We start from the raw sequence: 13,320 nt of genomic DNA, 5'->3' as shown, positions 1-13,320 counted from the left end.
AAGATGGCAGGTGTGTGTCTGTGCTTATATAGGCAATGCCCACACACCCTGCCTGTAGCTTCTCACTCAGAGCTCTACGAACACTGCCAGAGTTCACAAGCTGTCTGGAGACTGAGGAGCAGTTCCATTGCCCAGCAGAGTGCCAACTGCAAAGGCAGCGGGAGAGGAAAGGAGGAGGGGCGTGGGTGTTGAGTCAGGTTGGGTTATTACACGCCACATTCAGCACCTGTACCATGGGCTGAGTGTGCCAGTCTCCAGCTGCCAAGCACGAATGCCCTGGGGGAAGTTAGGCCTTGGGCAGCATGCCTCTTCCAGGAACTGGTTTTCCAGGCTTTCCCTGAAGGAAAGTTCTCAAGCTATTGATGAGAAACCCTGTCTAAGAATGGCAGAGTACACTGCCCACGCCACGTATTTGCAGCTTGAGAACCTGCTAGCTGGCCATGTTATCTTTCTTCTCTGTAATCCAGAAGCTCTGGCATCCCTCTCAGCTGTGATTTCCTGAGTGTTGCTACGTTAGGAGCCGGGCCACTGCTGTCCTGGGGCCCCCACTTACCCTGGCGAAGGTCCGGAAGCCCTGGAGGATGGGTCTATAGCCGGTGCAGCGACACAGGTTTCCTGTGGGCCAAGAAGAAAGTTTCAATGTCTGCACTGGCTCCAAGGGCAGGTGAGGGGTTTGTGGCTTTGCTCCTGGCTCGGTTAGATGCTCTCTTTGCATACTCTGTTTTCTCTGCCTAGAATGCCCTTTTCCTCCTTCTACTACTGACTTGAAAACACCTATCACTTCTTCCAGGAAGTCTTCCTAGAATGCCCACACAGATTCAGGTGCCCCTCCTAAGACCTCCTACAGTACCTAGTCAGTTTTATGAGTGAGATTCTCAAACTATATCATAAACTCTCTTCTTGGGAGTGGGAACTCCTTGAGAGTAGGTATTGTATCTTTTATCCCTGTGTCCCTTGTGCCCTAGATAGTGCATGACATATAATACAACTCAGTATAACTGAATAAATGATGCATTGAAATGGTGAATGGATGAGGAGCCTTCTCTATTCAATTCAGAGGAACAGACAGCTGGCCCGGGCTCCTGGGACCATTCACAGAGGCAAAGTGGGAAGCCTTGAGGCCCGTACCTTGGAAAGCATCCTCGATCTCCTCCATGGAGGGCTCGGGCTGGTTCCGAAGCAGCGTGTACATGCTCATGACAATGCCAGGGGTGCAGAATCCACACTGGGAACCATGGCTTTTGGCAATTCTCTCCTAAAAGGGACAGATGGCATGAACCCCTCTCAAACTCCCCACATGCCTCAGCTGGAGCCAGGCCATGTCAACAGGCAGTGTGGAGGAGCAGTCACCGCACAGCCAAAGCCTAGTGCCACCACTTACCAACCATGACCTTGGCTATGCTACCAAACCTCTCTGAGCCAATAATCCTTCACCTGTATGATGTGGACCATCCTAGTACTTACCTCCAGAGCTATGATGAGGAGTCAATGAGATAATTCACACTAAACTCTTAACATTATACCCGGCACATAGTGGGCCGTCAAGCAGTGTTAGTTATTAGTGGGAAAGTCCCTTCAAAGAATGGCAAATATTAGAGCTAGAAGGGCCTTCTTACCCTTCATTCCTTTCATTGAACAGAGGAGGAAGCAAGTCCAGAGTTTAAGAGATTCATCCAAAGTTATGCATGGTGAATGTAAGAGATGTGTCATGTTCTTCTAACTACACTACCCCACAATCCAACTCAACCAGCATTTATTAAGAAAAAAACAAGTGCCTCTTATTCCAAACTAGAATACCACTGTCTTCTTAAATGAAGGAAACTCTTAAAGTCTAGCCGGGACATAAGAATTGGGAAATGTGTCATATAGCATTTGCTAAATGCATTGAATGTCAGAGAAGTTTTCACTTAAATTTGCAAGATTTTTATTACAAGGATATTCTCCACATCGTTTTTTTCTCTTGGGAGTCCTTCTTAGTACTTACATTAAGTAAAAGTGTTAGAATATTGTATGTCCAATACCTAGCATATAGATATTCATTCATTTTCATTCATTTTATAAATATTCACTCAGTAAATAGCGATATATATGTAAATAATTCCTGAGAACCTATTGTGTTCCAGGCATGGTTAAAGCACTGGGGACAGGGCACTGAAGAAAGGAGATGAGGTCCCTGGTTTCATAAAACTCATGTAATAATGGGGGAAATATTGACACACAAAAAAATAACTAAAAGATCGAGAAAGTTGCAGGTGGAAGTCAGTGTTAGGTAGAGAATTAGTACAGGATGACAGGACCCAGAGAGACTACTGGCTACACAAGTGGTCAGAAATGATGGCTCTGAAAAGGTGACCTTTCAGTTGAATTTAATAACACAATTTGGATCAGGGAAGAGTGTATTCCAGACGGAGGGAACAGCAAGGACAAAAGCCCTGAGCAGAGCAAGTGCACCGCCAGGTGTGCCAGACTCACGGAGAGGCAAGTGCAGGTTGAACTCGCCGGGATGAGAGAAATCCTGGGGGAATAGGCAGCAGCCGGATCATGCGGCTCCTCATAAGCCATGACCGGGATCAGAACTTGTATTCTGGGTGTGATGGAAAGTCATTAGGAAATTTTCAGCAGGGTGTGATAAGATCTAACTTACGTCTTTAAAGAATCACTCAAGGTTTTGGGTGGGGAATGGATTGTAGGGGGCAAGAGTAGAAACAGGGGACAAGGACATCGTGTGGTCCAGGCAATGGTTGCTCAGACTAAGCAGTAATAGGGCAACTGAGAGAAAATGAAGGTTTCACTATAGGATTTGGAAGTAGCGTAGACACTACTTCAGATGGATTGGGGGTGGTATATGAGACAAAGAAGCAAAGGTGACTCCTAGATGTTTCTCTTGAGCAATTGGGTGGATGCTTTTGCCATTGACTCAGATGGTGGAAGACTAGGGAAGAAAGAAGTCTGGAAAGAATAGGGTTTTGTTAAGTTTGAGATTAGACTTCATATATTGATGTCACGTAGGCAGTTGGAAATATGAGGAGCGGTCAAAGCTGAAAATATAAATGTGAGTGCCATTCGCATCCCGATGGTATTAAGCTCACCTAAGGAGAGTGTGAAGATGGGGAAGGGGAGGGGCCCCTGGGTGCTGCAGCCACGAGGGACTGAGCAGACAAAAAACCAAGAAACCAGCACATGGTGCAAACATGAAGATAGGAGGAGAATGGGGAAAACGGATTGCCATAGAGAGCAAAGAAAAAAATCTAAGTGGACAAGGAATAGTGGAATCTGGCTCTACAGCTTATCTGGAGCCAAAATAAGGATCTGTACCATTGGAAAGGGAGGGTTTTAGCCTAATAATATGATTGTGATGCCAGTGTTTAAACTGTTCATTCTTACTTTCATCTATTTGCCTCAAGGAAAATTACAAACCCTAATTACTCACATCTCCTGCAGGTTGGACGAGTTTAGTAATTTTCCCTTTTCCTTCCTGAGAAACAAAGCCACAGAGGTGATGCAATACCACCACAGCCCTGCTCTGACCTGACGTAGCTGGTCCAAGATGCCCCTCTCAAGGAGTGTAATCAGCTTGCTCAACTAGAGGCTCTAGCTCCCACATTCTTCTAAGGTGCCCAAGGAAACCTTGGAAGAACTTTCCTTGGAAGAACCAATGAAAACTTAGAAGGTGTGCTCTCAATGACAGGTCTCTCCAAATGGTCAAGGGAGGATTAAGACCTGGGCCTAGCTCTGGAACCTTCTGGGATTGTAATCTCCCAAAGACCCCCTGTCTGTTTCCCCAAACAAAAAGCACTGGGAACAACAGCCTTTCCTTCCCACAGTGCTCTGCTCCCATGTGGGCTCCATTCCACTGTGCCTGAGAGCATCCTGATTCTCTCCACAGAAACTCCCAGATTACCACCCACTCTTCCCAAAAGCTTTCCTAATTTCAATCCACTCCCAGCTGGCCTGATACCGTCATGGAGAAAGCCTTGGTCAGACATTCACATGTCTCTATTCTCTCACTCAGCCCTTGCCAATCTCCACTGGAATGAGGATGGAAGCCTAGCAGTGCACATTTTGTTTATCTGCAGGTGAGAGCTGAGAGGTACAATGGAATTACCGTTCAAGGGAACAGGGAGTAGGTGGGCTTCTTATCAAGGGGCACGGAGCGTTTGGAATCATGACTCTGGGGAGACACGGGGCTTCCTAAGCACACTTGGGCACAAGGTGAGGAAGTTCACCCAGCACTCCTCCCTCCAGCTCTGGTGCAGCTGGACAGCCCAGCCATCAGATCCAATGGACCTCTTGGTTCTCTAGGGGTCATGAAATGTTACATCCACCCTAGACACAGGAGGAAGCGTGAGGCTTGGGCGCCTCCTCTTTCTGCCTCACAGCCCCTCCCCTGGAGGTGATGAGGAAGTGGCCACGCCAAAGGTCTCCTTTGCCCAGACACACACACTCAGCCCCCAACCCAGTGTAAGTCTGCTACCTTGTCATGAGCTCTCTTTGCTCTGGTTACCTGCACAGGATGCAGCCTCGACTTGGTGCTTCCTATTCCTTCCACAGTCGTCACGGCAACGTGGTGCAAAGAACAGATGGGGGCCAGGCAGGCATTGACAGAAAAGTGGCTGCAACCTCAGATTAAGGTCATTCCATTGTCCACTCAGGTCATCAGAGGTCGTGAGACACTTTGTGATGCTATATATCATTTCTCTTCACTCTACATTATGTTCTTGTCTCTTCTACAGGTGTCCTCGCCCCTCCACTCAAGACTCTGGGCTAGGGACAGAAGAAGCTCTCCCTACAGGGGAGGCCTGAGCCCCTCCAGAGCCCCGGGGGGTCAGGAACCATCAGTGCACCCTAGGCCTCCGAGCTGGAGCGAGGGATACAGGGTCACTTTCAGCTACCTCTCACTTAGCTTGACCTGGGAGGCTGAGTCAAGAGGAAGTTTCTAGCAGGTTCCAGGCCCAACGTGTGCTCCTCCATCTGCAGGCCCTTCCTTAGCCTCTTCAATTTCAGAACCTCCTGGCACTTTTGATTCCCTGCTTTTACCCACCTCTATTTCTGCCAAACCCCTGGGAGGGCAAAATCCCCAGGGAACGAGACATCACCTCCTCAGCTAGAGCTTGCTCACGTCCATTCTGTTATTCACCACTCATTCACTTATACAACGAACATCAGTGACTGAGTGCCAACCATATGCCAGGCACTCTTGGGAGGGCTGAGAAGTAAATGTGAATAAGATAAAAATCTCTGTTCTTTAATAGCTTGTGATCAACCCAGAAAAACAGACGCCACCCTGAAGATGCAATTTAAATATTTTATGGTAAGTGTGTCAGGAGAGCAATGCACAGGACATTATGGGATTAAAGACACCTAACCCAATTGTGGTAGATTAAGGAAGGCTTCCTGGAGGAGGTGATATTTTGCCCAATCTTAAAGAGCTAGTAACAGTTAGCCATGTACCGTGTTTCCCCAAAAATAAGATCTAGCTGGACCATCAGCTCTAATGCATCTTTTGGAGCAAAAATTAATATAAGACCCAGTTTTATTTTCATATATATAAGACTGGGTATAATATAATATAATATAATACAATATAATATAATATCAGACTGGGTCTTAGATTAATTTTTACTCTAAAAAACGCTTTAGAGCTGATGGTCCAGCTATGTCTTATTTTCAAGGAAACACGGTAGGCAATTCCTGGAAGAAAGGATAATCAAGAAGACTTGGGAAACAGCTTATGCAAAGACCTAGAAATGAGTGGGCATGTGTGTTAGTTGTTCATAATTGTGTCTGCATGAATAGAGTGCTGGGCCCATAAAGAGAAACTGGAGAGGAAGGTGGGGCATACTGTGAAGGGCTTCCTGTGCTAAGCAAAGACACTGGACTTTATCCTGGGAGAAACTGAGACCTGTTGAAGGATTTCATGGGATGTGAAAAGAATGTGGATTTTAGAAAGGTCATGTGTGCGCACGCGTGCACATGCATGCTTGTACACACTCACACACACACATTCACTTACTCACTCACAAGCTGACCCCCACATCACAGTTCTCACATGAGCAGCCGGCCAGCAGACAAAGGATACACGATCTTGTTCTGGAGATGATCATACTTGGAAAGCATCACGGTGCAAGCCCCACAGCCCCCTTCTCCACAGCCCAGCTTGGTCCCGCTGAGCCCCACTGTATAGCCAAGGGTTAAGGAACATCAACTGAGAAAAAGAGCCTTTGCTGGGCTGCTAGGAAGTGTGTGGGTAGAGCTATGAGTGTAGAGCCATCTATGGCCACACATAGGCTCAGGGAGGCAGCAGACCCACATGGCTTCCTCATTCAGAGAGACTGCAGTGCTCCCTGAGGAGACAGGGAATGAACCCATCTCCACTCCGCTGAAGGAGAAAGGCATCCGAGTACCATCGGACAGTCCCCAAGTATCACCCCTGCGACTTGAGGTCTAGGACTGGAACATTAGTCCTGGAGACTTTCCTTGGATCTTCTCTGCATGATAGGTCCCCAACCCCATGATCTCCATGGGCAGGTGAATCGGGCCCCTCAAAGTCTGAGCATGTGGGACAGGCCTCACAGCCCCCCAGCTGGCCTGCAATGAAGCCAGTTGGGCCAGCGTAAAACATCCATCTGTTCTGGGATTTGCTGGGTCCAGGCTTTTTACCTTGAACCTTTGGGGCCGATGATATCTGGGGACCCAAATTAGGGCTGAACCAGGGCTTTTGAACATCCAGCTCATAGGATGTGTAAATGGAAATTAAACTGAAGATTTTTCAAGGTTTAGAGCCAAATTAGAGTCCTGTCTTACACATACTTGCAGAAATAAATAATATGAGACTTTACATTCGTAAAAGTACTCAAGTAGTAGGTTGTTCTAAAGAACAGCTATCATGGTTGCCCCTTTTTCTGAAACACTCAGGTCCCATCGTTGCTTTTCCCTCAGATCCACAGGCCTCTAAGCCATCTAGCTACCTACTGAGGATAAAGGGAGCTGAGGTTATTGTCTCCTACTCGCTTCCCTCAATCTGAGGTGAAATTAATAACTAACAATGATATAGGATTTTGTACATGAAAGCACTTATATCCACGGACTCTTCACAGTGATTTGGTTAGCAGTTGGGACAGGAACTACCATTTCCCCACAGATTAAAAACAAACAACAAAAACAGCTCCCGACACCCCCGAGTTAACATGAGCCCTGCAAGCTAACGCTCACCTTGAGTGTTAGGGGCCAAACACATCCATCTGACCCCAGAGATGGGGGCTCCTCATTCGCCATGCTGCTGCCTCTTTCAAAACACAACTGGGGAGGGCTTTCTGTGCCCTGAGTTATTCTTTTCACTAGTCAGGATAAACGCCGTTATCAGCATTTCAGACAACTCTAAGGGCACGTGCAGACCAATGGTAGCCGCCTAGAAACTAGCTCGATCTTTTTCTATCCTGGCGATCTTTCTGGAAGCCAGGGTAGAAGTCAAGGCTGGAGTCTTCTATCTTACTTGGAACTCCCACAAATGAGCAGCAATAAGCCATGAGGATTTTATACCGAGGTGCCAAAAAAATGTATACACATGACTTGTTATCGGTATATATTGAGTATTACAATTTTTATACAGTTTTTTTTTCCTTTCTTAAAATGTATATACATTTTTTGGGCATTCTCTGTTTCTATGTGCCAACTTTCAGTTTGGGGTTTCATTTGAGAGTGGACCTTTAAACCAGCCAATAATATGATCAGGACTTTCTGAGGATTCAGGGCTTTCAAAACTTTATTATACAACTAAAATTGATGTCAGTCATCTAAAGAAATCACCAGGTTCATGTGCTTTGACCTTCAAACTTGCACCACCCAGGTCAAAAATCCAGTACAAAGTACACTAGGGCCAGCCACTATCTGATAAAAGCGAGTAAACCAGAGGTAAGGCCATGGATTCCAGGCTCACTTCTGCAGGTGTTCAAACAATCCTTTGTTGTCCAAAATATGTCACTGGAATGAGCCACAGGATACACAGGATATTCCTGTCTCTGGGAGCAAGAGTGCTTTGTTGACAGAGGCCAGGATGAGCACTGTCCTGACAACAGACCCACGGAAAGTTTCCAGTACAGGTGGAATGTTAAGCATGTGGCTCTAGGCTTTCACCTAAGCTCTGCCAATGTACATGCCCAAAGTACATGAGCGAGACACAGGTCCCTGTAACATATGCAGGCCTCACTTCCTCCTCTGACAAAGGGGTTGCTGTGGGATCAGTGAGATAACCTACGCAAATCACCTTGAACGCCAACTATATATAGTAAGTGCTCATTAAATGTTAGCTCCTATTACATTTTCACTATTGTTTTTCTTCCAGGGACTCAGAATATTTTCCTACTCTGAAAAAACAAAAGGTACTAGGCTCTTCGCTCAGATGTCCCCTGCCCCATGCCTCCCAGTGTTGCCATTTCCACAATGGATGGCGCCTCTACACAGTTCCCCACCTCAGGCATCCCTTCCCCCAAATACTCTCCTTCCCCTGACTTTCTCTCCATTTGCACAGAGCTAGAAACATTCCCCAGGAAGCCCCCTTGTGTATTAGGCAAAGATCTGCCTAGGAAGACCCAGCTTCTGCTGAGGGGGAATGACCATGAAGCTTGAGATCTCATGAGGGCCTTTTGGAGCCGCTTGCTTTTCAGGCCCAGGGTGAACTCTTGGCTTTACTACAGCCTTAGCTGGAAGAGATCTTAAGGGATATCAAGAAAAATCTTCTTATTTGACAGCTGAGAATTTAAGAACAGAAAGCTCAAATGGCTTCCTAGGATCACATAGCTGCCATGTGAGAGAGCTGCAACTAAAACACAGGTGTCCAGAACCCTAATCCATTGTGCTTTCTTCCACACTTCACCGCCTCCCCACAGGTCACTAGAAAATGATGTTCGACCCAGAGAATGAGTCCCATTGCCCCTTCTCCCTTCCTCTCACTCCAAAGTCAGGATACACTTCCTTCTCAGGTAGGCCAAAAGAGTTGTTTCCGGATCTGCATTTTTCTCCACCACCTATAAAAACAAAAACAAAAGAAAGACATATCACAGGTATACTTAGCCATTGTCTTACCCTAGAATTTGTAAAATTAATGGGATGGACTAAATTATCTTATGAAAACAAAAGTGTTTTTCTTAATAATTCCCTAAGAATGAACACATTAACTATTAACAAACTCTATTATGTAATGACATCCTTCGATTCTAAAATTCTGCATTAGTGCTCAGCTCAGGACCCACCAGAGTGCTTCGGTGTGGTACCTGCCATACTGACCAAGGCAAATCCCCCTTCAGATCAAACATGACATCTCATTTCCAGATGCTGGATCACAGCTGTAAGCTTCAGGGACAGTGAGAGGGACAGCACGCTGACCGTCAGAGAGCAGAGGGCCACTTGTGGGTCCGGCTCTATTGTGTGCATGGACTAGAGGACAGTCAACAGCATTAACCTAGGTAAGCAATGGAGGGGCAATCTCAAACGAAGGGCCACAAATGGAAGTTGGGCGGGGCCAGGTGTCAAATCGCCACGCTGGGGTGAACAAATGGTGGACACTCAGATACGGTGGCTGCCTGTATCCACACATGGGGAAATGGGAGGGCTCAGCAAAGAAACAATGGCCTCCACCGACTCTCCCACCCAGAAGAAAGCCGCCTCTCCAGCCCCTGTCCCAAGCCAGACAACTCAGTTTACCCCTGTATGTCCCTGCTTCCTCTCCAGCCTCTGCCCTAGTGCTGGAGCTCAGAGAGAGTGATTACATTGGTGGCTAAGTCCACACACAGGCCCTTTAAGAGGAGCGTGCACTCAGTCTCACTCATTCACAATCTCCGCTGGTTTTCGCAACCAACAATTATGGTGACTTCTCTCCCCAGCACTGCAATCTTGTCCTGGGATGGGTTTGGGACATCTTGCTCTTCTGCGGGGTACGGGTGGGGATCCCTCCCAATCTTTAATGGTCACATACAGGTGTGGGACCAGCCCATCCCATGTCTCTGCCCAGTCTGGATGTGGCTTCTTCTGCATGTCCTTAGTTGAAAGGCTTCAGTTCAGCTTGATTTTAGGCAATTCTTGGTAAAGCGTGTTTTGAAGATCAGTTGTAATTTTAATGTGGTTGTGAGAGAAAGTAGGCATAGCATTTATGTACTGTGCCGTCTTGCTTGTCTCGACCATAATCTTTTTTATGGACCAAAAGTAATCAAACAAGTCATAAAACTGCCAGACTATACCCCTTGAATAAAGTTCAAATGTAAGTGGAAGATAAAATGAATTTCCTTTCTTGATTACACCCTACAGGTCCAGCTTATTCAAAGTCCTGGTTAGAAAGTTTACACAAGGAGCTGTTCTTTTTTCTCTTGGAGAAGAAATCATAAATCCACAAAATAAAGACCTCATCACCTTTCTTGTAGTTAGCAGTTAGAGCCTCTTGGCTTGCTACCTTCCCCACAAATTGTTCCTTCCTCCTGTCCTGCATCACATCACATAAGTTCCCTGCTCAGCACCCTCAGTGACCTTCCACATATTCAAGGTTACATCTAAGTTCCTTTGACTGTCTTTCAAGGCCCATTTCTATATGTTCCTAATGCTCCAGCACATACATGTCCCACAGGCTTAGGACTAGGAGCAGCTCGCTCAATGTCGCCGGTGTGCATGAAGGAGCGAGTGTTGACTCACTGACACCACTTCTTGGGGGGATCACTGCTGGACACCTTCAGCTGTACCCTACATGCTGAATCTTTCCAGAATCCTCCAGATGCCACAATCTCCACTAAACAGTGGAGTGACTGCTCAGAAAAGCAAGAATCCTACCCTCCGTATTCGATGGACACTTGTCTCATTAGGGAGACCACCTCAGGGATGATGTAGATGCCTGTTCACTGCATTGTACAGCTGAAGCTGAAGCTGAACAATAATGAAGGTCAACTACAATTTTATATTTATATATACTTACAAGAAGCGGAGTACAGCATTAGGAATGGAGACAGTGGAAATGTAATGGCTGTGTGCGATGTCAGAGGGGTAGTAGATGGAGGGAGGGGAGCTATCACTGTGTGAGGGATATAAATGATAAATGTTTAACTATTACATTGTTTTGTACACCTGAAATTAATAAAAAAATGTTTAAAAAAGAAATCCTACCCTCCCAAAGGACCCTCCCTACAATGATAACAAAATACTGGGTAGCTCTTTCACTTCAACTCTGACTCTAGATCAGAAGAAGACACAAAAAACAAGAGTTACCAAGGCCCATGACAATCACAGAAGGCCTTGGGGATATTAGATCGTTGGCATCCTACACCCTCTCCAGGACCCCAGCTAGTGAAGACAGAGTCCAAGTAGCAGTCTGAAACAAGAAGACTAGAAGGCTCACATTTAAGAATCAATACCCATCTGACACCCTACATAGTCTTTATAACACCAAGTTCTGACAGCTTCTTTGATAGCTTCTTGGCATAATATCCTGTAACAAAAAGTCTAGAACATCTTGGGAATAGAAATAGGAAAACACTGACTCACAGCTGCCTTAATTTGACTTGGAATTTCCTTCCTAGGTCTTGTTTTTATAGTACTTCTCATGTCTCCTTGCATCGCCTCTCCACTTCCCAGCAGTTTCTCAAGAGGCTACATGTTTCTAAATTACAAACATGAATATTTATCACAGAAACTGGCAGTAGTAAAAGCTTCCAGAGGTAGTAGGGTTTGATGTAATGACACCAACTAAAAAATTGAAATTGTTTTCCTAAAGTAAAAATTAAAAAACATGGAAAATTTTCACCAAGGCGGATTTACTTTGAAATGTTCCTTTCTAGATCCAACAGTCTTTGGAGCACTGATGTTGCAATGGCTCATGAAATTTTCCTGCCAGTCGCCCAAACACACCCCGACAATATAAGCACTAGACATCCAATGAACCACATTTCAGTTGTTGAAAATTACCTGTAAAGTCATCCTGTTTCTCATTTAAAATGGCCAATAGAACAAAATAAATAAACTTGCTCTCTGAGAACATTCATCACTCACAGGGTCCACATGTCCATTTACAACACACAACTATGGCTACTCTTTTACCCTCCCTTTCATTCCCAACTGGAGAGCTGAAGCAGATGTGAGCATGTCGGCACTGGTGTAGGGAAGGCAAGTGGAGGATGGAGACAATGTCATGTATTTGCACCCTCTCTCCCTGCACCTGCATTAGAATTTCCAGAGCTCTTCATCCTTCCGGTACTGCAAAGACTGGTACCCATGTCATAAGTCCCCCACTGGCCCAACCCACCTCCCCTCCCCTAGGTCCCTAGGCACTAATGAAGTTAATCCAAACGGTCAGGTTTTATCAAAGTAAGAGATTTGCAATATTTATATGTAGAGTTAAGGAAAGGGAGTATCAGGCCTTCAAGAAAAAAAAATATATATGGTTTGCCACAAGATGTCAGTATATGTCTTCAAACAAGTCAGCTGTTATATTTACATACGTGAAATATCAGAAGAAAAGGCTGTGTACACTTTATATTTTGATATTAGCAAGAAAACACATTCCTTCTCTCAGTAAACGGAACAACAAAAGCCTTGGAATGTATTTAAGGAAACACAGAAGTGTGGTGGGTGACCTCTGTCTCACCTAGTACCCTGTCCCTCTTTCTCAGCTTCCTGCCAGTGTCTGTACTTCTACAGGGAGTTGGCAGGGAAGGGGGAGCTCACAGCCACCTCTCTTCTCTCTTCCCTCCCACCCTCACTCCTTTGCCCCTTGAGTATCTTGATTACGTTCTAGCCCTGAGAAGTTCTTCTTTCCTTAATGTCACCCCAAAGACAGCCACACCTTTGCAGAGAGAGAGAGAAAGAAAGCCAGGAAAACAAGTGGGGGAAAAAAGCACAAAAAGAAAGAGAGAAAGAACAGGCTTCTTCCAGAGGACACACATCCCTTCCCAGAGAACAGGGCCGCCAGAGCAAAGAAAAGGTCAGCCCCTGCTTACCTTTCTGCCATTCACAAAGAAAACCAACTCGTCTGCTGTCATTGTCACCAGTTGGAGTCCCTGAACTCCAGGTACCTCACTCTCAACTGGCAGTTATAACTGTTGTGCAACTTGAAAACTACGTCTCCTCCAAAAATGAAACTAAGTTGGCCAATGGGCGGCAACCAGCTTAGAGCTTCAGGAAGTGGAGAGTTCCTGTAAAAAAAAAAACACCACTGGTTTGCAAAATCAAGGAAAATGCAAGCAATCATTCGCAACAAATCACACCCCCAACATCTGTGTCTGTCAGAGAGCACAGAGGATCAGAGGAAGGCACTGGATCAGGGAGGATATCAACCTTGGCGTCAGG

At 45.8% G+C, this 13,320-nt stretch overlaps 1 protein-coding gene across 3 annotated transcripts in view; it reads right to left on the bottom strand.

Annotated features, from left to right (window-relative positions):
• XDH (xanthine dehydrogenase) overlaps window positions 1-13,114 on the bottom strand; it is a 60,101-nt gene extending 46,987 nt beyond the window's left edge. The window contains exons 1-6 of one of the 3 annotated variants that reach the window (XM_081068056.1): window positions 12,972-13,114; window positions 8,966-9,023; window positions 6,080-6,176; window positions 4,505-4,613; window positions 1,129-1,255; window positions 554-615 (exon numbers count right to left, since the gene is read on the bottom strand). In XM_081068056.1, the coding sequence (XP_080924182.1) occupies window positions 554-615; window positions 1,129-1,255; window positions 4,505-4,613; window positions 6,080-6,176; window positions 8,966-9,023; window positions 12,972-13,013 (495 nt within the window). In that variant the 5' untranslated portion in view covers window positions 13,014-13,114. The remainder of the gene's footprint in view (window positions 1-553; window positions 616-1,128; window positions 1,256-4,504; window positions 4,614-6,079; window positions 6,177-8,965; window positions 9,024-12,971) is intronic. The other 2 variants (XM_081068057.1, XM_081068058.1) reach the window with 2 other exon arrangements.
• Between the last annotated feature and the right edge of the window lie 206 nt (window positions 13,115-13,320).

Source organism: Rhinolophus hipposideros (assembly GCF_964194185.1).
Source record: "Rhinolophus hipposideros genome assembly, chromosome: 12".
NCBI lineage: Eukaryota > Metazoa > Chordata > Mammalia > Chiroptera > Rhinolophidae > Rhinolophus > Rhinolophus hipposideros.
Note: the sequence above shows the minus strand (reverse complement) of the source record. Positions and strands in the feature narration are given on the sequence as shown.